At 45.5% G+C, this 25,599-nt stretch overlaps 1 protein-coding gene across 1 annotated transcript in view; it reads left to right on the top strand.

The window, feature by feature from the left end:
- The window catches only part of PLEKHA5 (pleckstrin homology domain containing A5), a 357,622-nt gene that overhangs the window by 269,885 nt on the left and 62,138 nt on the right, over positions 1 to 25,599 (top strand). Inside the window, exons 8-10 of the mRNA XM_015421329.1 lie at positions 2,480 to 2,580; positions 6,651 to 6,766; positions 15,889 to 16,353. Of these exons, the coding sequence (XP_015276815.1) occupies positions 2,480 to 2,580; positions 6,651 to 6,766; positions 15,889 to 16,353 (682 nt within the window). The remainder of the gene's footprint in view (positions 1 to 2,479; positions 2,581 to 6,650; positions 6,767 to 15,888; positions 16,354 to 25,599) is intronic.

The raw sequence follows: 25,599 nt of genomic DNA, 5'->3' as shown, positions 1-25,599 counted from the left end.
TGGTCTCTAAGATGCTACTGGACTTGAACTTAGAATATATATAGCACATCTGATTGCTCCAGGCAGATCATGTTGGTCTCTAAGATGCTACTGGACTTGAACTTAGAATATATATAGCACATCTGATTGCTCCAGGCAGATCATGTTGGTCTCTAAGATGCTACTGGACTTGAACTTAGAATATATATAGCACATCTGATTGCTCCAGGCAGATCATGTTGGTCTCTAAGATGCTACTGGACTTGAACTTAGAATATATATAGCACATCTGATTGCTCCAGGCAGATCATGTTGGTCTCTAAGATGCTACTGGACTTGAACTTAGAATATATATAGCACATCTGATTGCTCCAGGCAGATCATGTTGGTCTCTAAGATGCTACTGGACTTGAACTTAGAATATATATAGCACATCTGATTGCTCCAGGCAGATCATGTTGGTCTCTAAGATGCTACTGGACTTGAACTTAGAATATATATAGCACATCTGATTGCTCCAGGCAGATCATGTTGGTCTCTAAGATGCTACTGGACTTGAACTTAGAATATATATAGCACATCTGATTGCTCCAGGCAGATCATGTTGGTCTCTAAGATGCTACTGGACTTGAACTTAGAATATATATAGCACATCTGATTGCTCCAGGCAGATCATGTTGGTCTCTAAGATGCTACTGGACTTGAACTTAGAATATATATAGCACATCTGATTGCTCCAGGCAGATCATGTTGGTCTCTAAGATGCTACTGGACTTGAACTTAGAATATATATAGCACATCTGATTGCTCCAGGCAGATCATGTTGGTCTCTAAGATGCTACTGGACTTGAACTTAGAATATATATAGCACATCTGATTGCTCCAGGCAGATCATGTTGGTCTCTAAGATGCTACTGGACTTGAACTTAGAATATATATAGCACATCTGATTGCTCCAGGCAGATCATGTTGGTCTCTAAGATGCTACTGGACTTGAACTTAGAATATATATAGCACATCTGATTGCTCCAGGCAGATCATGTTGGTCTCTAAGATGCTACTGGACTTGAACTTAGAATATATATAGCACATCTGATTGCTCCAGGCAGATCATGTTGGTCTCTAAGATGCTACTGGACTTGAACTTAGAATATATATAGCACATCTGATTGCTCCAGGCAGATCATGTTGGTCTCTAAGATGCTACTGGACTTGAACTTAGAATATATATAGCACATCTGATTGCTCCAGGCAGATCATGTTGGTCTCTAAGATGCTACTGGACTTGAACTTAGAATATATATAGCACATCTGATTGCTCCAGGCAGATCATGTTGGTCTCTAAGATGCTACTGGACTTGAACTTAGAATATATATAGCACATCTGATTGCTCCAGGCAGATCATGTTGGTCTCTAAGGTTCTACTGGACTTGAACTTAGAATGTACGAAGCACATCTTATTGCTCCAGGTCAGGGGTGGCCAAACTTGCTTAACGTAACAGCCACATAGAACAAACGTCATATGTTTGAGAGTCGCAAGACATGAACAAATATTACACACATTTTTATTTTAAAATATGCAAATTTGCTTTTTATTAACATTAAATAAGACTGTGTGGAAGAGCCACATATGGCTCCCGAGCTGCAGTTTGGCCACCCCTGCTCCAGGTACATCATGTTGGTCTCTGAGGTTCTACTGGACTTGAACTTAGAACGTATGTAGCACATCTGCTTAGTCCAGATACATCATATTGGTCTCCAGGTTTCTACTGGACTTGAATTTGGAATGTATGTAGCACATCCGATAGCTCCAGGTACATCATGTTGGTCTCTTACCATGTCAGAATACACGGGGAAGCCATTGAAATTCATAAATATAAACACAATTTCAACAGGAAAGAAGAGAGTTTAAAAATAAATAGGGCATGGTTTCCTGTCCTGAAAAACACAAAATTCTCTTCATTCTACAACAGCACTACAGATAAGGTTATAATTTCAACAGCCAATCCATATGCAAAAGAACCTCCTCAGGAAAGCTCCTCCATTAGCATGTTTCACAGCCTGGGAAACTCCTACAAGATAATGACTCAGCCCTACCCCACCTTCCTGAGTAGATATAAATTACCTACCTACCATTTTCCTTCTCGCATTGACACAGAGAGTACTCCGTCTTTCTGCGTTATACCTGTGAGGATGCCAGTCACAGCTGCTGGCGAAACGTCAGGTACCCCAATGCCAAGACCACGGCCATACAGCCCGGAAAATCTACAACAGCTGTAATGAACTCGGGCCGTGAAAACCTTCGACAACACACCCTCAGAATTTGTCGTGAAACCACTCGATGTGGAAACAGTGTTACTGAAATGATGAAATCGCTGGAACGTAGAAGTGCATTAAAATCCGTTTATCTTTTTAGGCGTGTAAATGTTTGTTTTTGCGTGTTCTGACGCTTGAGTGAAAATACTGCCATTTAATCGATCGTTTTTATGACTTTCCCAGATGAAAAAGAAGAAGGGATCTTGGGAAGCATCCTTCTCCCCAGCTTCCAGGTAGCCATGCTTTCTTCTGAGGACCACATCAACCGCAAGTACGCCTTTAAGGTGAGGATCCTCAGGACTTAGGGTGATTCTTGGGCAGGAATGCACAGGAACGGAGTTCCGGCTGGCTCCCAAGTTGGTCATGCCCAGCAGGAACTCATTAGCATGATAGGCCACACCCAACAGCACGAACTCATTAGGATTGGCTACATTAGGGGTGTGTGGCCTAACATGCAAAGGAGTCCCTGCTACAAAAAAAGGCCCTGGGTTTTGACAACAAACAAGGTAAACAGAATAAGGAGCAAAAGGTGGTGGGTGTGGCTGGATGACCACACTTCTGGTAACATGTGGGTGCGGCCTAATGTGCTAATGAGCTGTGCTGTCAGGGGTGTGGCCCAATATGCTAATGAGTTCCTGCTGTTGGGTGTGGCCTATTATGCTAATGAGTTCCTGCTGGGCTTTTTCTACAAAAAGAGCCCTCTCAGGACTGTTGTCTTTGGTTCATCCGGAAGCCGTAATTGTGTGCGCACACATAATATGTCATGAGTGGTCATAATAGCATTGTCCGGAACTTATGCTGACGAGTTAGGTTGGTCAACGCAACCCCATCTTGGACTGATAAGAATTAACACCTAGAGCACCAGCACTTTGTTTATGATGACTGTTTTATTCTGTTTTTCGTTGTTCAGCCATGGCATATGCCTCTTTGTTAGCCGCCCTGAGCCCGTTTGGGGAGGGCGGGATATAAATCTAATAAATAAATAAATATTATTTATTATCAAATGTATACCCTGCCCACCCAGCCAAAGCCGGCTCAGGGCGGCTTACAAAAGGAATAAAACAACAAAGAGACAATTTAAATAATCCTAAAACCGCGTAAAACAGTTCAACTGTAAAAGGTGCTAACATTATAATACTAAGAAATTATCAGATGGCTAACTGAATTAAAAGGTGGTAGGCGGCCTTCGGTACTCCATCCTGGCGGGTCAGCCTGTAGATCTGATCTTTGTGCAGCTGGCACAGGCTGTTCTGATGTCTTCGGGGGCGGCTCCTAGATGAAGGCCTGGTGGAAGAGCTCCGTCTTGCAGGACCTGCAGAACTGCATGAAGTCCCGCAGGGCCCTAATTTATTTATTTATTTATTTATCAAACTTATACCCCGCCCTCCCCGCAAGCGGGCTCAGGGCGGCGTCCATAAAAACATAAATACATTAAAATACACAGTATTTGACCATACAATAAAACATTATAATACAAAGTGCTGGCGGCTGATTGAATTAATCTAGATGGTATATTACAGGAATAAATTTCCACTGCCCAGATGTTCCGCGATGTTTCTGCTCATAGTCAATTAGATGTTAAGACCACGGGCCAGGCTCTGCTATAGCGGCCTCTTCGGGGAGCTCATTCTACTAGATAGGAGCCGCCACCGAGAAAGCCCTGACCCTGGTTATGGCCAGCTTGGCATCCTTGGGACTGGGGAGGGTCAGTCGGTTTTGGGAAGTCAGAAACTCCCTCTGTAATGTATTTCCTTTAAAATTCATAGTGTGGCTGTTCAAAAACCCTCATCAGGTGAATTCCATCCCTTGAAGAGGCAGTTTGTAATGGTGTTAGTGTGCTGCCGTGAACACTGGTTGCATCTTCTACAGCCTCTGTTTAAAGATTCTGTGTTTCAGAGTCTGTGATTTTTTTTGGAGTTGGGAATAAGCAGTTCCTTTACTCTGTGTGGGTCAAGAAGGCGCTTTTGTATAAGGTTGCCAGCCTCCCGGTGGGGCCTGGAGATCTCCCACTATTACAGTTCATCTCCAAATGACAGACATCAGTTCCCGTAGAGATAATGGCTGCTTTGGAGGGTGGACTCAATGACATTATACCTTGTGGAAATTCCTCGCCTCCTCAAACCCTGGCCTCCCCAGGCTCCGCCCCCAAAATTTCCAGGTATTTCCCCACCTAGAGCTGGCAACTTTACCTGTGCTGGATTATTATAGAATCACAAGAAGAGGGGACCCGCGATACTCGCGGGGGGGGGGAGCTCCACGTGGAGGAGGAGGAGGAAGCAGCCACAGGTGAGCCTTCTCCCCCGTTCCCCCCGCCACACCAACAGCGAGGCCCACATGGCTCCCAGCTGACAGGCCCGCCAATACTTCTCCGCCTTCCTCGCCCCGGCAGCGAGCTGCACGGGCCCACCGAGCCTTCCCCCTGACTCCAGCAGCGCAGTCTGAGTGGCTCCCAGCCGCCAGGCTCACCGAGTCTCCCCCCCAACGGCCAGAGCGTTCTCTGTGCTTGCGCAGGGAATGCTCTTTTACTTTTGGGGGGATTTAAGTATCCCCCGTATATTTTTTCCAACTTTTTAGATTTTTCTGAACACCTGGAAACTGCTCCAAGTGTGCAGGAAAATCTCCCTGCCCCCCAAGTGCCCCCGATGTGCGGATTTAGATATCTGCACGGAGGGGGCAACTTGGCTATTAGATATATAGATAGAGTTGGAAGGTACCTCCAGGATCATCTAGGCCAACCCTCTGCACAATGCAGGAAATTCATAAATACCTCCCCCACACACAGTGACCACTGTTCCACACCCAGAAGATGACAAAAAGAAACTCCAGAATCTCCAGCCAAACTGGCCTGGAGAAAAACTGCTTCCTGACCCCAAAGTGGTGATCAGCATTTCCCTGGGTGTGTAAGAAAGGGCCACAAGAACGAAGCACTGAGGCAACCCTTCCTGCCCTCCCTCTCATGATCTGCCTCAGTTCACAATTATTGTTAATATTTGTCCCACTACTGCAGCCCTAAACGTGTCCACACATTTCTTCCTTCGTTTGTGTTACCAAATGAAAGAGATGCTGTGTCTTCTGCTTTTTCTTGTTGTGGAGGTTTTCTTTTTTTAAAATGACACTCTGAACGGATACAGCCTCTGCAGTGCTGGGAGCTTCCCCTTCCCTGAGTGAAGGGGACACGTGTTAGCAGGCAGTTCTATGTGTTCAGTTGTGCTGCAGTATCTCCAGAGCATTCTGTTAATTCTCTTGGCACCCTCCTCCTTCCTATCTTCCACATCTGCTGCCTGGAGCAGTTCAGCCGTTTAAATGGTGCCAGGTTAGCAGGGAATTTTGCAGGCCCATTTTCTCCCCTGAGAGCCAGTTTGGTGTAGTGGTTCAGTGCGCGGACTCTAATCTGGGAGAACCGGGTTTGATTCCCCACTCCTCCACTTCCAGCTGCTGGATGACCTTGGGCAAGCCATAGTTCTGTCAGAGCTCTCTCAGCCCCACCTACCTCACAGGGTGTCTGTTGTGGGGAGGGGAAGGGATGGGAATTTGTAAACTGCTCTGAGACTCCGAGTGAAGGGCGGGGTATAAATCCAATCTCTTTTCTATTCCAGGGCACTTCCTGCTATCCAGTTCTAGTTGGGCAGTTGCCCTCTTTATCTCTTATATTTATGAAGTTAGGTTACTCCCAAATTGCTTGCTTTGGGGTGTTTTTAACAAAACACATCTGTGCAGGAAGTGTTTGCTAATCTGGACAAGAACAGAAAAATTACCACCACCCTTAAGTTTATCCTTGAATCCTTGCTACGAGATTTATTGCTTCATGCACCCCGAATTAAGATGCCTCCTCTGGTTAAACATTCTTGCCTAACTTTGCCTTTTCTTTTCTCGGATTTGAACGTCTTTGGGCTGTTCTTGGTGACGGGCGAGCTAAACCACGCTGCAAGTTTTAATGGGTGAGTGCGTAATTTAAAACCCATTGTTGTGCTCTGACTATAAATATCCAAGCAAGTATATTTTTATACCCTGTATTGTCATAGATGCCTATAGCAAATTTTTATTCTGTAATTCATAGAAGTCACTTGGAAGCGCAGCAGGTGCACTGGGGAAGCAACGAGCCTTATAAATTTAATACTAATGTGTTTTCCTGAGTATAATTGCCACAAAAAGATGAGCATGATGTTGAATAACATTGTATTAGTTACTGTGTGATGAGTTTTAGCGGCAGCATGCATAAATTTCGATGCCCCCTGATTTACTGATTAAAGGAACCAGTAACATACTTTGATTCTCTCTCTCTCCCTCTCTCTCTCTCTCTTATAGATTGTTGTAACTCTTGTTTTTCCACAATGACCGTGTCATTTCCGATCAGGCAGCTCATCCAAACATGAGGACCTATTATTTCTGCACAGATACAGCGAAGGAAATGGAGTTATGGATGAAAGCCATGATAGATGCAGCGCTGGTACAGACAGAGCCCGTGAAAAGGTAACGCAGGTTGACAAACCCATACAACATCTGTCAGTTGATAGAGTACCAAGGCTTGATTGTATTTTCTTTAAGACTTCAAATATGAGCAGTGTCAGATTGGGTGGATTTTTGCTAGTATTGCCAAACAACTGTATTTTTTTTTGGGGGGGGGGGGAGGTTGGAGTTTTAAACAGGATTCCTGTTGTTCATTTTGCAAACCCACCGTGTTAGATGCATTTGATGTATCTCCCCCAGTTTTCTAGAGCACCACAACCTACCCCAGTGAAATGGGACTGCTGTGGGTCTCAGCTGAGATCCATTAGTTTGCAGTGGACTTGGGTTGGTGCAAGGCATTTCTTTGAGAGAATTTTCTGGGTATTCTCCCATTACAAAATCAGTACATTAACATTTCTCCATAACAAAGCTTCCACGGTTGTAGTTTGGCAATCTACCCACTCAACTGTTCCTTTCCTTTTTTAAAAATATCATGGGATCTTGGATTGTTAGGTAACTCAAGCTGTCTGTTGTTTTTTTTTGGGGGGGGGTCAACATTTGCACAAAGAAAAACATTAGTGGGGGGGGGCTAGGTTAACCTCCCCCATTATTTTTCTTTAAGTTTCTTGTTTTCGTGCAAACAAAACCTGCTGGTTACCCCAAGTTTGCATAAATGTATCCTCTTACTCCATGCCCCCCCCCCCGGTAGATTTTTTTTATCTGTGCCCAGGGGCTACTCAATGCCAAGTTGTGTTTGAATGCCATTAAAATCATTCTTTGAATGCTGTGGCCTTATTAAACCAGATTTAACCCCTTTCAAGGGTCCCAACCTGATCCCAAAAGAGTCAAGTCTAAAGAGAGTCCAAGATTTCAGGTTTTGCGGATAGAAGGAAAGTAATTCAGTAGGAAGGCATTTCTTGAACGTTTGCATTTCAAGCAGTCAGTGTCGGTTGTTCTGCTCAAATGGGAATTACATTATGCCGAAAATTGGGAGTCATTACATAGCTATGTTCTATGATGAGGGGTTGGATATCTAAACATAGTGCCTTAAAAAATGGGTTGGTTTTTTTTTAAAGTTGAGGCTCACTTCCCACTTTCATTGTGACCGTGAAGAGTAATCTGAAAATTTCTTGGTACAACATACTTCTAAGCATTTTTCAGATGACCTCTTTTGTTCCGAACTAGTCATTGGTGACTTCTTGCCTCTTCCGATTCTCTCCTGCAGCATAACATATCTATTCCGGATTTCCATCGCTTGAGTGATGAATATGCATAACATACGTTTAACCGAAGTTATTTTGCTTTAGAGACTTAATTATGAGTACTTTCTCCGAACTGTGTCTAGTAGTTTTTTTGCCGTAGGCAGACCCAGGTTTAATAATGTCCTGAGGGGGTCCACGGAGAATAATTAATCCTAACTGTTTTAAATAATCAAGAGCCCTCTTAAGCTTGCCACTCATACGATGAGACAAGCTCTCAGGTGGCTACATTTCTGACACATCCTAATTTAGTACACTCCAAACAGCGTGTGGGCTGTTCCAGATTGTTTAATGGTTTGAAATCTAAAAATACGCTGTTTTTCCTGTTGGAAGGAGAATTTTGAAAAACTTTTCTTTTTAAACTACAGTCGGCTTTGCCGTAGCCACTTTCAATCCTGTGCTAAAGAATCAACGCTATTGTACACTGACGACGTAATAAAAACCCTCTGCTCTTTCGTCCAAGTACTGGCAGTGGTTCCCCCCCCCCATGAATCCGTTGTTTGCTCCTCTGAAATCTGAATATGAATTGTTTTGACTGCAAACCTGCATTATTGTAGACATATATGTCGGTACCCGCCCACAGCCTATATTGTGGGGAGGGTAGGATATGATAAGTCTAGCAAAATAAATAAATAGAATAATGCTGCTTTCATTACATGGAAATATACAACTGAGTACTCTCAGATTGTTTAATGGTTTGAAATCTAAAAATAGGCTGTTTTTCCTGTTGGAAGGAGAATTTTGAAAAACTTTTCTTTTTCTTCAGTCGGCTTTGCTGCAGCCATTTTCCATCCTGGCCTAAAAAAACCAATGCTACCGTACACTGACTACATAATAAAAATTCTCTGCACTCTCGTCAAAGTATTGGCAGTGGTTTCCCCCCCCCCCTCCCCATGAATCAGTTGTTTGTTCCTCTGAATTCTGAAAAATTCTGCTTTCATTACATGGAAATATACAATTGGGTATTGCCTTATGGCCCGAACCTGAATGATTCAGTCTAGCCCGATCTCGGAAGCTAAGCAGGGTTGGTCCTGGTTAGTGTTTGAATGGGGGCCCCCCCCCCCCCGAGGAATTCCGGGGTTGCTATGGAGAGGCAGGCAATGGCAAAACAGCCTCCGAACATCTCTTGCCTTGAACATAAGAGATGCCAATGTTGGATCAGGCCAAAGGCCCATCCAGTCCAACACTCTGTATCACACAGTGGCCAGAAATACCAGTGCCATCCGGAGGTCCACCAGTGGGGCCAGGACATTAGAAGCCCTCCCACTCTCTCTCATTCGAGTGGCACAGGTAGAAGTGTTTAAACATGACAAGATACAGTGTTGCAATTGAAAACGTATTTTGAAGAAATCAAGCTATATGATATTGAGTACTGGGTCAGGTTCAAGGTTTTGGTTTTGACCTTTAAGGCCCTAAACGGTCAGGGACCAACATACCCGCAGGACCGCCTCTCTGGGTATGTCCCCTGGAGAGCATTGTGCTCAGGAGAACAACATCTGCTGGAAGTCCCTGGCCCCAAAAATGTCTGGCTGTGCTCAGCCAGAGGCAAGGCCTTCTTAGTCCTGGCTCCAGCTTGGTGGAACTCTCTGCCGAATGGCATCAGGGCCCCGCGGGACCTGTTACAGTTCCTCAGGGCCTGCAAGGCAGAGATGTTCCGTCAAGCATGTGGCCGAGGACAGCAACGGGGTTTTAATAGCAAATTGGCCAACTTGACTACTTCTCACCTTCCTCCGCCACCAACGGGGTGCAAGTTCATAATATGATGCCATATATATGTATATTAATTGTTGTTTTTAAAACCTTTGCATTTATTTGCATGTATAAATTGATGACTTGTTTTAATCCTTCTGTTGTGCACCACTCTAAGCCCGCTGCACAGGGAGGGCAGAATAATAATAATAATAATAATAATAATAATAATAATAATAATAATAATAATAATATTTCTGAATCGCCCAATCCCTGAGTACACAGAGCTCTCGGCAATTTACAACAGATTAAAACATACAAAAATACAGATTAAAATCAACAAACAGTTTATCTTAATTTCACAATCCCCAGACGGCGTCTATAATTTAACTTAAAAACCTCCTCTGGACTGTTCTTCCATCTCATGGGCAGGTTATTGGAGGAGACCGAAGCGGGCAGGGTAGGAGGGTGCCAGCCATGATGGAAACCATAAGAAAAATAGGGCTCACCAAAGAAACCCACTCTTCCATATCTTTAACACACTTAGTTGTATTATTATAACAAATTTCCTTATAACAAATTTCCTGTATTAACTAGCATTCATTCATTATATATGGAGTACACCTCACGAACGCCAGCGAAGCCAGCAAATAATATGAGTACAATACAAAACAATACAAAATCTTGATGCAGTCACTCCCGTTTTGGCCGAGCTCCTGGAATGTTTACTCTTTGAGACGTCCTGACGGAGCAGTAAAGTGTGCAAAGCAAACTGAGAAGTCCTCGTTATACGAGTTCCCGAACAGTGTTTATCACTCCTTCATTTGAAAACATGTAGTTCCAAGGAATGTAAGAGATAAAGAGAACACGCTTTCCTAGGATTAAACAGCGGCCTCGTACGTCCTCTTCAACTCCATCTCTCAGCCGGAGTTCGTCACCAATCTCCTGCCGTGGCACAAGGATCCGGGAGAGAGGCACGTGGGCGGGGTGGTCACATTCTAACGTCTTCCAGGTTGAGAAACACGTGGAGATTTCGGGTTGGATCCTGGGGAGGACAGGCACCTCAGTGGGGTATAAAGCCATAGGGTCCACCCCTCCCCCAAAGCATCCATTTTCTCCAGGGGAACTGATCTCTGTAGTCCAGAGATGAGCTGTAATTCCAGGGGGTCTCCAGGTCCCCCCTGGAGGCTGGCATCCCTTCCAGGCACAGATTGGATACCTAGCAGGGTCGATGAGACTTTCTTTGGTTCAGGAGTTCTTTTTGTTCGATTCTTGCAAGGAGGTCCAAGATTTCATGAGCCACATCTTTTACCGGGCTACGCCAGGCAAACTCTGCACTTTGCCAAAGCATTGGGAAAATACACCAAGTTTGAAAGGAAATAATTGCTATGTCCTTTTAGACCCTAGTGCCATGTTACTCCCGTCTCTGGCCCCAGCTCCTGCCAACCTAGCAGTTTGAAAGCAAGAAATTGCAAGTAGATAAATAGGTACCGCTTTGGTGGGAAGGCAACAGCGTTCCGTGCGCCTCGGCATTTAGTCATGCTGGTCACATGACCATGGAGAAGTCTTTGGACCAATGCTTCCTCTAAGCTGTGGAGTCCTGTGAGCAAAAATTCTACTTTGTGAGCTACTGGCATTAAAGTTGTGAGCAAGTGATTTGATTACTGCATAAATTAGTTTGCTCTGGAGCCGTCCTTCCTGAGCTAAGGCAAAAATGTGTGAGCCAGAGGCTAAAAAACTGTGAGCTAGCTCACACTCACTCAGCTTAGAGGGAACATGGCTTCAGACAGTGCTGGCCCTTCGGCTTGGAAACGGAAATGAGTACTGCCTGCTAGAGTCAGATTCGACTGGCTTTCGAGCAAGGGAAACCTTTACCTTTTACCTTTAATGGATAAAAATGGTCCTTACTTGGTTCGTTATAGTTTTAGCTCACTTTGCAGCCAAGATTGGCCCCCAAATACTTGCTCAGAGCCTTTTAGTAGACTAGATTTTAAAAAGTTAAGGTGGGGGGAAATGACTCGTATTCGGAAGTGTGAAGGGGAGTCGTAATTGACAGGTGAATGCAAAAAAAAAATCTTGGGGAGGGGTAAGGGTACTATATAATTTGCAGTCAAAGATGGAGAAGCTCTATCCAGTCAGTAAAAACAAGACCTGGAGCTGACTGTGGTTCAGATCATGAGCTACTCATTGCAAAATTCAGACTTAAACTGAAGAAAATCGGGAAAACCATGAGGCCATTCAGGTTTGACCTAGATCACATCCCTGATGAATATACAGTAGAGGTGAAGAATAGATTCAAGGGTCTGGATTTGATAGATAGAGTGCCTGAAGAACTATGGACGGAGGTTCGTGACATTGTACAGGAGGCAGCAATCACCACCATACCAAAGAAAAAGAAATGCAAGAAAGCAAAATGGCTTTCTGATGAGGCTTTACAAATAGCAGAGGAAAGAAGGAAAGCGAAAGGCAAAGGCGAAAAGGAAAGATTTACCCAACTGAACGCAGATTTCCAGAGAACAGCAAGGAGAGATAAGGAGGCCTTCCTGAATGAACAGTGCAAAGTAATAGAAGAAAACAATAGAATGGGAAGGACTAGAGATCTCTTCAAGAAAGTTGGAGAAATCAAGGGAGCGTTCCATGCAAAGCTGGCCATGATAAAGGACAAAAACGGTAGGGACCTAACAGAAGCAGAAGAGATTAGGAAAAGATGGCAAGAATACACAGAAGAACTATACAAGAAAGACCTCGATGTCCTTGACAACCACGACGGTATAATCACTGACCTCGAGCCAGACATCCTGGAATGTGAAGTTAAATGGGCCTTAGAAAGCATTGCTAACAACAAAGCTAGTGGAGGTGATGGTATTCCAGCTGAGCTATTCAAAGTCTTAGAAGATGATGCTGTTAAAGTGCTGCACTCCATTTGCCAGCAAATTTGGAAAACGCAACAGTGGCCACAGGATTGGAAAAGGTCAGTATACATTCCAATCCCAAAGAAGGGCAATGCCAAGGAATGTTCAAACTATCGCACAATTGCACTCATATCACACGCTAGCAAGGTCATGCTCAAGATCCTACAAGCTAGGCTTCAACAGTACGTGGATAGAGAACTACCAGAAGTACAAGCTGGGTTTCGAAGAGGTAGAGGAACTAGAGATCAAATTGCCAACATTCGCTGGATTATGGAGAAAGCAAGAGAGTACCAGAAAAATATCTACTTCTGCTTCATTGACTATGCTAAAGCTTTTGACTGTGTGGATCACAACAAACTATGGCAGGTCCTTAAAGAGATGGGAGTACCAGACCACCTCACATGTCTCTTGAGAAACCTGTATAAGGGCCAAGAAGCGACAGTTAGAACCGGATATGGAACAACTGATTGGTTCAGCATAGGAAAAGGAGTACGACAAGGATGTATATTGTCGCCTTGCTTATTTAATATATATGCAGAGTACATCATGCGAAATGCTGGCCTGGATGAATCACAAGCGGGAATTAAGATTGCTGGGGAAAAGATCAACAACCTCAGATATGCAGATGATACCACTCTAATGGCTGAAAGTGAAAAGGATCTAAAGAGCCTCTTGCTCAGAGTAAAAGAGGAGAGCGCAAAAGTGGGCTTGAAGCTCAACATCAAAAAAACTAAGATCATGGCATCCGGCCCCATCACTCCTTGGCAAATAGAAGGGGAAGCTGTGGAAGTAGTGACAGACTTCACGTTCCTGGGATCCCAGATCACCGCAGACTGTGACTGCAGCCATGAAATTAAAAGACGCCTGCTCCTTGGGAGGAAAGCGATGGCGAACCTAAACAGCATGATAAAAAGTAGAGACATCACCCTGCCAACAAAAGTCCGCATGGTCAAAGCAATGGTATTCCCAGTAGTCATGTATGGCTGTGAGAGTTGGACTATAAGGAAGGCCGAGCGCCGAAGAATAGATTCTTTTGAACTATGGTGCTGGAGAAGACTCTTGAGAGTCCCTTGGACTGCAAGAAGAACAAATCAGTCAATCCTCAAAGAAATCAACCCTGACTGTTCCCTGGAAGGCCAGATAATGAAACTGAAGCTCAAATACTTTGGCCACCAAATGAGAAGGGAGCACTCACTGGAAAAGACCCTGATGCTGGGAAAGATTGAAGGTCAAAGAAGACGGGGACGGCAAAGGATGAGATGGTTAGACAGTGTCAGCGATGCAACGAACATGAAATTGAGCCAACTTCGGAGGACGGCGGAAGACAGGAGAGCCTGGCGGGAGATTGTCCATGGGGTCGCGAAGAGTCGGACTCGACTGTGCGACTGAACAACAACAACAAAGGGTATTTTAGGAACGGCAGGAGCTGATTACAGTGGGAAGCAGGGATGATGACACACGGAGTGAGTAACACATAAAGATGGAAGCGGAGGAGCTCGGGAGGAGAAGGTTGAGCTAGCTCAGGGTAGGAGACAACTCAGGAGAGAACGGAAGACAGTGAGTGGATTGGGGGGGGGGGGTGCGGACAAAGGAATCTGAAATTTAATTTAAAAAACGGTAAGTCTGCCGGCAACTGAAAATCTCTCCCGAGTAAAATGCGCAAACCGTGCAGCTGTTCCCATTTCCCGAAAAGGTACAATTATTTTGCACCACAGTTCAAGTCAGCAAATATTTCCCCCTCCTCACTATAATTAACAGAAGCCGCCAGCGCTTTCCAAAAGATGAATAATGACTGACAGACAGACTTGCCAGATGATGTCAGTGACCATACGAGGTTTTAAATAGAATACCGTGCCCCTTTGTGTGCCGAGAGGGCTGGCACGGAGGATCTTCCGGGTGAGACGGCCCCACGTGTAAGCCTTCTTGCTCCATTAGAGAAGACTTTGGCTGGCAATCCGTCGGGGTTCCAGAGGCCTCTCTGCTGAAAAGAAACCACAAACTATGTTTTCCGTACAATCCGAGAAATTTGCCCTCAGTGTCTGTTCCCTTCTATCATTCCCAGATGCAGTACAGGGAAGAGTATCTGTATTTTGATAGTCGCATAGAAGGCTGCATTTCATAGCCGTGCGTAGATGGAAAAACTGAAGGGCCCCCGTCCCACAAATTGAATCCAGCAGCCCATCAGAGTCGGTCCTGTCAATCTTAGCATTCGCCCCAAAAAGCCTCAGAAAAGTCCATGCGGACAAGCATGTTTTGTATAACTGATTTCTAGATCTCAAGTGGTCTCCTGCTCCTGATATGCAAGCCTGTGAGATTTTGGACATATTGGCCCTGTGGATGTGTGAGAGCCATACCTTGACACCCATTAGGCCCGGAGGGCAGGGCAGGTATTCAGCGTGACTGCATACTTTGGTTTGGTGGAGTGGTGAGGAGTGTGCAGCCTCCAATCTGGGAGGATTGGGTTTGATCCCCCACTCCTCCACATGCAGCTGCTGGTGTGACCTTGGGTTAGTAACAAGTTCTCTCAGAGCTGTTCTCTCAAGAGGAGTCCTTGAAAGAGCTCTCTCAGCCCCACCTGCCCCATAGGGTGTCTGTTGTGGGGAAGGGAAGGGAAAGGAGATTGTAAGCTGCTCTGAGACTCCTTCAGGTAGTGAAGGGTGGGGTAGAAATCCAATCGCTTTCTCCTCCTTCAAAACTGGTGGCAGTGGAAATTGCAATCAAGTTGCAGCCAACTTGTGGTGACCTGTAGGGTTTTCAAGGCAAGAGATGTTCCAAGGTGGTTTGGCACTGACTGCCTCTCTGTAGCATCCCTGGACGTCCTGGATGGTCTCCCACCCAAATACTAACCATGGCCAACCCTGCTTAGCTTCTGAGAGCTGATGAGATTTTGCTAACCTGGGCTATCGAGTTCAGGGCGCTCCCAAACTATGCAACGGCAGTATGTTCAGCCAAACTGACTCTTCACCTACCCCATTTGGGTTTTTTTTCCCCTTTCCTCCATAGCGGGTCCGTGAGAATTCAAGCAGAGTGATCATGCTGTGCCCTAGGCACACCCCCCCCCCCGTTTCACTGTAATTACATCGATGTGGGTTCAGAGTTCACTGTTTCTGCTGCATCCAGCAATCTCGTACCTGATGCAGCTGCCTAACCTGCCACGGCTACGGGAGCAGAAAGCTAAAGAAACAGCATGCTATTAGTGGCGGGGGAGGAAACGAGTTTGTTTCAGCAGATTACTACTGATGTTGTTCTGTTTTGTGTGTGTGTGTTTGCTTCCTCCTTTCTTTAGAGCAGACAAGATAACCGCTGAAAACACACCGCCTCGTGAGGTGAATAACATTGCAAACCACCGAGTGCTAATTAAACCAGAGGCACAGAATAATCAGCGTAACAAAGAAGTGAGCAAAATGGATGATAAAAAGGCCTTGGAAGCCGAAAAATACGGCTTCCAGAAAGTTGGGCGCGACAGACCCTTGACCAAAATCAGCAGCGTGAAGCAGAATTCCTTGGGGTCGGAGTACGGGACTTTGCCCATCAGCACAGTCCCGTCAGGACACTACAGGCCAGTTCATCTAAATGGGTCAGAGAAAGCCGTCAACCTGGTTCTGTCAGACTCCGGAGACGGGCTCCATCACAGCTCCATTCACTCGCACATAGAGTCTGAGCGCGTCATACAGAGGACGAATTCGATGCTGCAGTTGGAACAGTGGATTAAAATACAGAGAGGAAAAGGTCAAGAGGAAGAAACGAGAGGGTAAGTGACTTGAGGTGTATCAGAACAAAGACTGTCAGGGGCGGCCAAAGTTGCTCAGCATCAGAGCCACCTAGAAACACTGAATAATTATTATACCCACATTTTTATTTTAAAATATGCAAATTTTATTTTTTATTAACGTTAAATGAGACTGCCAAACATAAAAACAAAAGGGGTAAAAACAGATATTGATAATGATATTTATTTGTTTGCTAATGATATTTATTTCTCTAAGAGAGAGAGAAAAAGAGAGGTGGAAAGAAAGAATGAAAGAGGTGGAGAGAGAGAGAGAGAGAAACAAAGAAAGCAAATAGATGGGAGGGAGGGAGAAAAAGCGTGCCTCCCCTTCGCTTCCCCAGCCGCCTTGCCGGGAGCCGCACAATGTGTGTGAATGAGCCGCATGTGACTCCCGAGCCACAGTTTGGCCACCCCTGATCCAGTGGCACCTTTAAGACCAACAAAGTTTAATTCTGGGTATCAGCTTTCGGGGGCTTTGCACACTTCTTCAGACACTTACCTGACCCGTCGGCTAATCTTACAACTTGGCTTCTTCAACACGCGCGACAATGAATCAGTTTTATGTGGCTTTTAACATCCCAGTCAGGTTTTGAAGGCAAGCCGTGAATAATCAGGTTTTAGGCCTTTTTACATTTGCATGGAAGTAATCCCAATTATGACTTGCCTTCTGCTCCACTACTGCTTATTTATTGAGAACATTTTTATGCCATCTCTCTCCAGCAAGCTCCTTGAAGAGCCTTAGAATTAAGACAAAAAAACAAAGCCAGTATCACAGAGCCAGTTTGGTGTAGTGGTTAAGTGCGCGGACTCTAATCTGAGAGAACCGGGTTTGATTCCCCACTCCTCCACTTGCACCTGCTGGATGATCTTGGGCAAGCCATAGTTCTGTCGGAGCTGTTCCTGAAAAAGAGCAGTTTCTGTCAGAGCTCTCTCAGCCCCACCTACCTCACAGGGTGTCTGTTGTGGGGAGGGGAGGGGAAAGGAGTTTGGAAGCTGCTCTGAGACTCCTTCAGGTAGTGAAGGGCGGGGTATAAATCCAATCTCTTCTCTTCTTCTAAAACAGCCCGGCCATAACAGCGCAGAAAACACAATGAGCAGTCTTAAATGTGGCAGATAAGTTGCCCGGAAAACATTTTAGAGGTAAAACCACTTAGTTAAAAGCTTGGGTAAAAAAAAAAAAAGAATGTTTTAGCCTGGTACCTAAAGACAAGCCTCACAGGGGGAGAGCATTCCAAAGGCAAGGCACCATCCCTCTTGGCCCTAGTCAGTATTTGGATGGGAGACTACCAAGGAATACCAGGGTCGTGATGTGGAGGCAGGTGATGGCAAATCACCTCTGAACATCTCTTGCCTTGAAAAAGAAGGAGAGGAGATTGGATTTATACCCCACCCTTCATTCGGAGTCTCAGAGCAGTTTACAATCTCCTTTTCCTTCCCCTCCCCACAACAGACACCCTGTGAGGTAGGTGGGGCTGAGAGAGCTCTTTCAAGGACAACTCTTGAGAGAACAGCTCTGAGAGAACTTGTGACTGACCCCAGGTCACCCAGGTCACTGCATGTGGAAGCGTGGGGAATCAAACCGGGTTCTCCCGGATTAGAGTCCGTGCTCTTAACCCACTACACCAAACCCCACCAGGGGTCGCCATAAGTCAGCTGTGACTTGAAAGCAAAAAAAAAGAGAGGACATCTTAATATGTTAAAAGAAAGATAGTTCTGTTATTATTGTTGGCAGAGTTCAGGAAATAATCCAATCCACCCTTTGGAGTTTGCTTTGAATGAATTTGCTGCAACAGGATTGTGCAAAAAGGCAGTAACTGACTTCAGGCCATTAATGCCACAGAGAGGCCTTCAGAGCACAAGCACTAACACAGATTAACCCACAGCAGAGAAGCAACAAGCGGTCGGCTGAACTGCAAGAGAAAAACATTTAATAAGCTCTAAACACTAGAGAATGCACCACAGCTCCCCCCCTAGGGTACAAGTGGACTAAACCACTCTTTCAGCAGTATTTACCGTGACTAGACTCTTAGCAGGCTGTTGCTTCTGCAACAATTATAAGAGGCAGTGCTTGAGTAAGTTATGTGCTCTACATGTAGAACGTAGAAGAAGAGGAGATTGGATTTATACCCCACCCTTCACTACCCAAAGGAGTCTCAGAGCAGCTTACAAACTCCTTTCCCTTCCCCTCCCCACAACAGACGGCCTGTGAGGTAGGTGGGGCTGAGAGAGCTCTGACTAGGCCTGCCAAATCTCGCCAAATCGAGGCGGGGGATATGCATGTCTTTGCAGAATCCTTGCTGCGGGGACGACGAGACGCGTTGCACCACTGTTGCCGACGGCGGGTGCAACGCGTCTCGCTGTCCCCGCGGCAAGGATTCTGTGAAGACCTACGATCCCCTGCCCCGACTTGGCAACCCTAGCTCTGACAGAAACTGCTCTTTTTCAAGAAGAAGAGAGAGAAGAGATGGGATTTATACTCTGCCCTTCACTACCCAAAGGAGTCTCAGAGTGGCTTACAAACTCCTTTCCCTTCCCCTCCCCACAACAGACACCCTGTGAGGTAGGTGGGGCTGAAAGAGCTCTGACAGAAACTGCTCTTTTTCAAGAAGAAGAGACAGAAGTGATGGGGTTTCTACCCCACCCTTCACTACCCAAAGGAGTCTCAGAGTAGCTTACAAACTCCTTTCCTTTCCCCCCCCACAACAGACCCCCTGTGAGGTAGGTGGGGCTGAGAGAGCTCTTGACAGAAACTGCTCTTTTTCAAGGACAGCTCTTATCAGAACTACAGCTTGCCCAGGGTCACACCAGCAGCTGCATGTGGAGGAGTGGGGAATCAAACCCGGTTCTCCAAGATTAGAATCCGGTTCTCCAAGATTAGAATCCGCACACTTAACCACTACACCAAACTGGGACCACACTCAATCCTTTCTATCTTCCTGGACTACACATGAAGCATTTACTCCTTGGGACTAGAGACTGTGGATTTCTTTAACATCTGTATTTTTTTTCCTCCCTGGGGTCTACAGAAATAAATGCAAAGCATCTTGAAGATGCCAGCAGTGTATTTCCCATCCACACGGAGACAGATTTTAATTCTGTCTCAGAATGATTGACGCTATTAAGTCTAGTGAGGCTGAGGATGTTGGTTCTGCATGACAGAAGCAGAACAGCGGTGCCGCTTCCAAAACACCTTGGCTGAAATCTAAACACGGGCGCCTCGTACTTACGGCTTAGATTTTTATTATAAAACGCCATCCCAGTAATTCACTTCAAATGAAACTTTTTATGGAGTAACGTCACTGCAGAGAGTTGTGAAGAGTTCGAAATTACAGGCTTCACTTGGCTGGCGAGTACAGAGGGAGGAGGGTGTGGATTGATTTGCATTCGCCATTTTCATGGCTTCACTACATCAGAGCTGCCTTGGAAGAATACTCCTGTTGATCAGGTACCAGTCGATCAGTGAATTCACTGAAATTGTTCCAAATGGAATTAGTCGCTTAGGTTGTTCCAAGGAGGTCTGAATTAAATTGTGTCCACAACGGATTCAGCCCTATTTTCTTAAGGTATTGGGTAAGGTAAACCAAGCCTTGGACATTATGTGATTTTTTTTTTTGCATGATATGCATGTTTCTTAGAATCATAGAGCTGGAAGGTACCTCCAAGGTCATCTAGTCCAAACCCTTGCACAATGCAGGAAATTCACAAATGCCTCCCCCCTCCATCCCCAGTGACCGCTGTTCCATGCCCAGAAGATCACAAAAAACCTCCAGGTTCCCTGGCCAAACTGGCCTGAAGAAAAATTGCTTCCTGATCCCAAAGTGGCAGGAAGCAATTTTTCTCCAGGCCAGTTCCTTTCTCCTCCCCATTCTAATAGATGTACTAGGATCCCCTAACCCCATTTTTAATGGGGTGGTTATTCTAGATGTAGTGTGTATTGGTTTGATAAGTGGCATGTGGTGCTGGAAAGTGCCGTCAGGTTACAGTCATCTTATGGCAACCCCATCGGGTTTTCAAGACAAGAGTAATTAGGGGTGTGCAGGAAATATTTTTTTCCCGGATTTGGGTATAATAAAGCTGAATTTTTTCGAGATTCCCAAATATACCCAAATACCAATACCGGTATTCTATTGGTACCGCAAAATTTTCAGTATTCCCGAAATTTTTCGTCTCCATTATATCCTATGGGGCCATTGTAGTCAATGGCAAAAATCTTCTAACAAGTATTCAGGGAGCTGGTGGGGGAGGGGGTTTGAGGTAGAGGCACCAAATTTGTAGTGTACCTGCTGGAGCCTCTCCCCAAAAGACCCCCCAAGTTTGGAAAAGATTGGACCAGGGAGGTCCAATTCTAGGGGCATCCAAAGAGGGTGCCCCCAGTCCTCCATTGTTTCCTATGGGTATGGGGGGGAAATTCGGGTTTTTTTCAGCATTCAGTATTCGGCAGCCGAATCAGCTCAGGGGGTCTGATTTGGTATTCCAGTTACCCGAAAAATGCCAGAAAAGTGTTTTTCGGGTTTGTTTTTTTTCAGTTCGGCTTTACCGAATGCACACCCCTAAAAGACATCAAGAGGTAGTTTACAATTGCCTGCCTCCACGTAGCAACCCTAAGACTTCCTTGCTGTCACCCATCCAAGTATTAAGACCGACCCTGCTTAGCTTCTGAGATCTGACAAGATCAGGCTGGTCTGGACAACATACAATTGCGTCTTGGGACAACATTCGATTAAAAAGCTGTTTCTGTAAGGAATTGCTCTACTCCATCATATTTTAGAATTTTTTTAAAGCAAAAGACCTGTTTGTTTATTTACTTTATTTATAGCTCACCTTTCTTAGTGAGACTTAAGGCAGATCACATGGAATAAAACAATGCAATCAAATAGCATGAGACAGCTAAAACAAAGACCAGGTTGTATTAGTGAAGACTGCTAAAATGCATGTAGCCCTTTGTTAAGTTTTTAACACAGGGGTGTCAAACATAAGGCCCTGGGGGCTGGAACCAGCCCATCCAGGGCTCTTGCCCAGCCCGCAAATAACTGGTATGTATGGAAAATATAAAGTACTCCCCCTTTTATGATATCCCTTGGAAAAAACTTAGTCTTACATATGATTAAATACATTCCTTCCTCCCTCCCTCCCTCCCTTCCTTCCTCCCTCCCTCCCTCCCACTTTCTCTCTCTCTCTCTCACTTTGTTTCCCCCTCTCTTTCTTTCTCTCCCCTTCTTCCCTCCCTTCTTTCCTTCCTTCCATTCACTCTCTCTCTCTCTCTCAAACTCTCTCTTTCTGCCCTTCTTCCTTCCTCCCTTGCTTTCATACTTTCTCCCTCCCTTCCTCCTTCCCTTCCTTCCTCCCTCCCTCCCTTCCTCCCTTCCTTCCTTCCTTCCCATTTATAGCCCACCCTTCCCAGAAGCAGACTCAGGGCAGGTAACAACAAGTCATTTATACAAAATATATTAGTTAATGTAATAAGATTAAAATTTAAAACATCGTCTTAATTATTAAAATGGTGGCCACAGCTAATAACAACATTTTTTTTGCTGGTTGTGGGAGGTTCCTGGCCCATAGCCAGTAGTTGTTAACAGAGTGACAAAGTGTCTCTGTTTATTGGGGCTTCTGTGGGTTCCCTAGTAAATCAGTTGCTTTCACTGCTAGGAATCAATTGCTTTTGTTCATATTTTGAGTAAAAAAATATATATTGTTAATTGGGTTTCCCTGTGTCCTTTGTAAAGTTTACACCTCTGGTACCTGGCGACATTTTATGGCATACATGGCCCACAACAAAGTGACATTTGTGTCAGATCTGGCCCTCATAACAAATGAGTTTGACACCTCTGTTTTAACACATTTGTTAACTCTGGAGGAAGGGCTGGACAAGAGTGAATGGATGCTGGTCTAAAGATCTTTGTTAGCATCAGGACCCATCACAGAAAGGTGGATGTCTCTTGTGAAGTATCAGCTTTTGCCTATAAAAACACTTGAATTAGAGCAGAACTCCCAGCAGACAATAGATCCAGTGCACATGTTAATGTTCCCCATCTCACAACCACGATTTGGAGCTTGGGTGCATGTTGCTGGCTTGCCCGTCCCTTCCATTTCATCATTCAGTACGAATAGGCAATAGGGATGCTTTCTCATTTGTATTCTTTTTGAGTTTTTTGTCACTGCATTATTACATTGGATGTATTCCAAAATAAACTCGTCCTATTGTGGGAGCTTTATGATGGCAAAAGCTATTAAAACATTATTAGGTGGCAGTATCCAAATCCTCTTGATCACAGGAAACATCTTGTTGGTTGAATATGAATGCGTTTGTTAACATGGGCCATATACTTAGAAATAATGCCTTTGCTTGAAAGTAATTTGGAAAAGAGAAAGGAGAGTTGCAGGGTTTGCTGTTGTCTTTTGCTTCATGGTGAACAAGCAGCTTTCTCTTTGTTCACAGTTCTTAATGTAGTACATTTTAAAATTGTAGTATTGATGGGGAAGGTACTGGAAATACTTCGATTTCGTCTACTTCACCACAGTTGAATAAGTCAAGAAGCCCTGTATTTATACAAGACCTTAAGTCCCTCAGAGGGAAAATGGCTTATGAATATCGGATTAGACGAAGGGATCCCAACCTTTTTGAGCCTGTGGGCACCTTTGGAGTTTTGAGAGGGAGTGGTGTGTACCACTGCAATAGGGTTCCCAAGTACCTACCCACGATCCAGCGGGGGACACGTGCTTCCCCGCCGGAAGATTCTTGCTTGGAACACAGGTGCTGCACTATTCCGTCACCCAGACGTGACGTAGGCACGTAGCTGGGCGACGCTCTGGTAATGGGACTGGAAACTCGATGGTACCATCGAGTTTCCAGCCCTATTGCTAGAGCGTCGCCTGGCTACATGCCTACGTCACGTCTGGGCAACGGAATAGTGCAGCGCCTGTGTTTTCCCCGCGGGAATGGTCCCGCAAAGAACTATACATCCCCCGCCGAATTAAGGTAAGTACTTGGGAGCCCTGCACTACAAAATGGCCGCCACAGGAGGCAGGGCCAAACCCAATATGGCCGCCACACTTTGCAAAAGAATTGCAGGGACTGAGCTACCACCCCAGTGCGAAACATGCAGACCACCACTCACTTAGTTGCCTGTGATGACTGCATCCAGGCGAAAAACAGACCACACGTCCCTTCAGCAGTTTTAACACAGCAGATTTTTGTTACCCAGCCTTCCAGGCTAAAGGCTGCTTGTAACATTCCACATTCGTCCTATTGAAATGCATTTCTTGTTTAAGTGCTCGAGGTTCTTCAGCAAGCTTTCCACTTGTATAAAAAGCCTCTTCTTGGGTTCTGTGCCTGTGAGTCTTGGGGCTGGGCTCAGGATGGGTCACACCGAGGGTTCCCAACTCTGGGTTGGGAAATCCTTGGATATTTGGGAGCGCAGCCTTGGGAAGGGAACGTGTGGGGAAGGGAGGGGCCTCATTGGGTTTTATGCCATGGCGTCCACCCTCGAAAGCAACCATATTCTTCAAGGGGCGTGATCTCTGTAGTTCAGAGATCAGCTGTAATTCTGGGAGAACTGCAGACCCCTCCTGGAGGCTGGCAACCCTACACCCTTTCCTGGTCCTCGCAGTATATTACTCTGTCCTTGGTTTGCCTCCCCTCTCCAAACAGCTGAGCCCAGCAGACTGCCCTGTGCATAGGGTTTGGGCTCTTTTTGTAGCAGGAACTCCTTTGCATATGAGGCGACTGTAGCCAATCCTCCAAGAGCTTACAGAGCTCTTCTTACAGGGGCTACTGTAAGCTCTCGGAGGATTGGCTGTGTTAAGTCGCTCGCTTAACAAGGTAGTCGGAGAGTGATTCAGCAAAGATTCAGCTTTATTCTTCAACTCGAACACAACTCCAACACGGATCAACATCTGATAGCCAGAACAGCTTTTACATTGCAGCTGTTCTGCTTTTAAACTCTCCCGGCTAATGTAGCCACGCCTACTGTACAAATACCAACCAATAAGGTTGCACACATAAGGACCAATCACGGACATTCCCGCTCAGGGAGCTTGATGATAGTGATTGGTTAGGTGCTTCCTGGGCTAGCGATGGATTTTAGCGATGGATGGATTTGGATCCTAGCCCAGGACGAAGCTTAACATAGCATTTCAATTAGATGTCTTCATAGCACATTATGCATTCAATGGCAGCTTATTGAATACATTACAGGCTGCATTAGGGGTGTGTCGCCTAATATGCAAAGGAGTTCCTGCTACAAAAGGAGCCTTACATATTTATCTGGTAAAGGGAAGAAGAGAGAGATAAAAACAAGCTGCTGACATGGAGAGAAAGGAGACTAGAGACCGCTAGACAGAGTTCTCCAGTTCCCTTTGCTGGTTACTAGAGTGCCTGGAAAATACTCTGTGTAAAGCTGACAGACAGGGTAAGAGCAATGGCATATGGAGTTTGAATGTAAGAGATGCCTTCCCCCCCATTGTCAGAGTAAAAGCCTTTGTACTGTTCTGTGTACAGTGTGGTCCCTTTGTTTTGTGGCCATTGTTACCCATTAAGCAAAGTGGAAATATTGAGCCTTTTAAAAGATAAATGATTTCCTGGCATTTCAGTTTAATATGGGCTTCAAAAGCAAGTTAAATGTACTGTACGTCGGCAAAGAGTGAAGTTGACATGTTAATGAATAAAATTTTTAAAGACCCTTCGAACATTTCGTCTATGGCTATTGAATGCTTCTTCTCACCTGCCAGAATGTCCAATGTGCTGCTGTTGCATGTTTTTTAAATAATCTTTTATTTATAAAAGATTATTGAGAGCCAGTTTGGTGTAGTGGTTAAGTGCCCGGTCTCTTATCTGGGAGAACCAGGTTTGATTCCCCACTCCTCCACTTGGAGCTGCTGGATGACCTTGGGCAACCCATAGTTCCAGAGGTCATTTTGGGGGGGATCGCGGGGGATCACAGTTCCCCCGGGTGAGGTACGGGGGGTGGGGCACATGACAAACCTCCGCCCCCTGCTTCCGGCCGCCTCGCTTCCGGCCCTCATTCAGCCAGGAGGAGGCAGGAGAAGAGGGAGGGTAAGTTGCTTCCTCCCTGCCTCTCCCCACCCCTGCCTACCTGGGGCCAGGGAGGGCCTTCGCGGGGCTCCCTTGCACTCCCACCGGCCTTGCAGGTCCACCGCCGGGCCCCTCATGGGGCTCAGCAGTGGAGCTGCAAGGCCGCCGGCGGCAGCCAGGACCATTGGGGGCGGGGT

The sequence above is a fragment of the Gekko japonicus genome, unplaced genomic scaffold (assembly GCF_001447785.1).
Source record: "Gekko japonicus isolate JY-2015 unplaced genomic scaffold, Gekko_japonicus_V1.1 scaffold473, whole genome shotgun sequence".
NCBI lineage: Eukaryota > Metazoa > Chordata > Lepidosauria > Squamata > Gekkonidae > Gekko > Gekko japonicus.
This window is presented reverse-complemented; position numbering and strand designations above follow the sequence as displayed.